General features: G+C 62.5%; 1 protein-coding gene across 1 annotated transcript in view; it reads right to left on the minus strand.

Moving 5' to 3' along the window:
• Window positions 1-498: 498 nt before the first annotated feature.
• The window catches only part of FXYD6 (FXYD domain containing ion transport regulator 6), a 3,239-nt gene continuing 1,710 nt past the window's right edge, over window positions 499-2,027 (minus strand). Inside the window, exons 5-7 of the mRNA XM_009329519.1 lie at window positions 1,755-1,840; window positions 1,592-1,634; window positions 499-1,009 (exon numbers count right to left, since the gene is read on the minus strand). Coding sequence (XP_009327794.1) covers window positions 1,606-1,634; window positions 1,755-1,840 — 115 coding nt within the window. The 3' untranslated portion in view covers window positions 499-1,009; window positions 1,592-1,605. The remainder of the gene's footprint in view (window positions 1,010-1,591; window positions 1,635-1,754; window positions 1,841-2,027) is intronic.

Here is a 2,027-nt window from a genome sequence, read left to right on the forward strand (position 1 = left end):
GGCAGCGAGCACCAGGAGGAAACGCCGCTGCCCCTTCCCTGCCGGAGACAAGCAAGGACGGGATCTTTATTTCAGTCCGTGTTTCTCTTTAGCCCTCGGAGGCTGTTTAACCTGCCCACCTCCGTCTCACGGGGAGGCAGAGCGTTGGCGAGGAGCTGCTTTGTGCTGGTTAGCAGGGTCACCGCTGCGCAGCCGCCCTCTTTCACAGTGTCCCCGTGCTGGGGGATTTCACGGGCTTCTCTGCCAGCGCAGCATTTCCTCACATTTAAAACAGCATCCCACACAGGGGCTTGGTTTTAGCCAGGTTTTAACCACAGACAGAGTGCCGAGCAGGCGAGAAAGGGGAGCTCCCTTCAGCCTTGAATCCAGCACCCAGGTGCCACCGCCTAGGGCAGTCAAGCTGCGGGATCTCGTGGCTGCCTTTGGGCTGGGGGCGTGCAGGAGGATTATTGCTGAAACGGCAACGCGCGGTCCAGAGTCACGCTGGCAGGCCCCCAAAACGCCACGGGACTGGTCCCCGAGCCCTGCCCAAAGCCAGCCAGGGTGAACCACGAGCCTCCGGCTCCGGGTGCGGGGAAGGGTGGGGGGATGCAGGGCTCCACTGGGGCTGCAGCAGGCTCTGTGCACCGCAGCCCACGCCGCCCTGCCCTGCGGCTCCCGTTCCCGGGCTTGGGGAGCAGCCCAGAGGGGCAGCGCCTCCCAGTCATACACAGCCAGAATCACACGCACAGCACGAGAAAGGTGAAGAGAAAGTCACTATTACAACACCAGCAACGACTAGCCCTAGAGGTAATGATCATCTCACATCAACATTACACACCACTGGAGGCAGGAGGACGGTGAGCGGAGTTTAGTCGGGTTAGTAAACAGAGAACCGGTGCTGAAGTACAGAGGGTAACACAGACACAGCAGCTTCGCATCTCCTTAGAGGGACCTGCTGCTGCGATTTCAGTTTCCTCGCAGGCCACTGGCATCTGCGGTCCAAGCATCTGTCCTCGGGTCTCTGAGTCTGCGCGGGAAGGAGAGCAGTGAGTCAGGCTGGGAGGAGCGCCACTGCCTTTCCCTGCGCGGGGCTCATCCACCAGCAGCGCAAACCGCGCTCCCGCCAGCACGGGCTCCAGATTTCCCGCCTCTCCAAAAGCAGGCCACAGCCCAGGAGCTCGGGGAACTCTGACTGTAGGCGAGCAGCGAGATGCCCCAGGGGACTCGCACTCAGCTCGCTAGAGGCCCCAAAAAATAAAACCACTTTGGGGTGGAGGAGCACAAGAAAAGGAAACGTAATGCAAGGGAAAATCCGGACAGATGCTTCCTTTTCCTGCTGGGCTGCCTGGGGCTTGCTGAGCACGGGACACCCAGGACCTTGCCAGCACTGCATGTTTCCCTGCCGCAGCTCCTACCAGTGCTCGTTCCTGCACCGTGCTGGGGATGCAGAGCTGCCCAGTCCCAGCAGACTGGTCTACTCGGAGCCCCGCAGTTGCCCCCCTACACAGCCCCAGCTGCCCCCCCTTCCTTCCCAGCACTGAGGCTGTGACAGCCCTGGTGCCACCACCCACGCTGGCCTGGGCTGGTCCGTGGCAGCCCCGGGACTCACCGCATGGCTCTCGTTCAGTTCTCTGCTTTCTGTGCTCCCGTTGCTGCAAAGGGAAGAGCAGAGTGGTTTGCAGCGCCTGCCCAGAGCTGCGTGCTCCGCAGGCAGCCAAGTGCAACACAGAAGCAGTGGCAGAGCACGCGCGGCACGGGACAGGCGACCTTACCGTTCGAGGTGATCAGGTTCTCAGCCTGAGCCTCCTCGTCCCCTGGAGCTCTGCAAGAGGAGGTGCACAGTGAGAGTGGCTGGGACCTGCACCCTGTCCCCGGGGGTGGGATGCCCGACAGCGCAGGGGCACGCTGCGGAAGGTGCCCTGGGAGCGTGCACAGCTGCTTTGCCACCCAGGAACTCTGCACCAGAGCATCCCTCTGCTTTGGGCACCAGGCACCCGAAAGGGATGCTAAGAGAGCGCAGCCACTCTGCCAGCTGCGGGAGGGGG

The sequence above is a fragment of the Pygoscelis adeliae genome, unplaced genomic scaffold, assembly GCF_000699105.1.
Source record: "Pygoscelis adeliae isolate BGI_AS28 unplaced genomic scaffold, ASM69910v1 Scaffold268, whole genome shotgun sequence".
NCBI lineage: Eukaryota > Metazoa > Chordata > Aves > Sphenisciformes > Spheniscidae > Pygoscelis > Pygoscelis adeliae.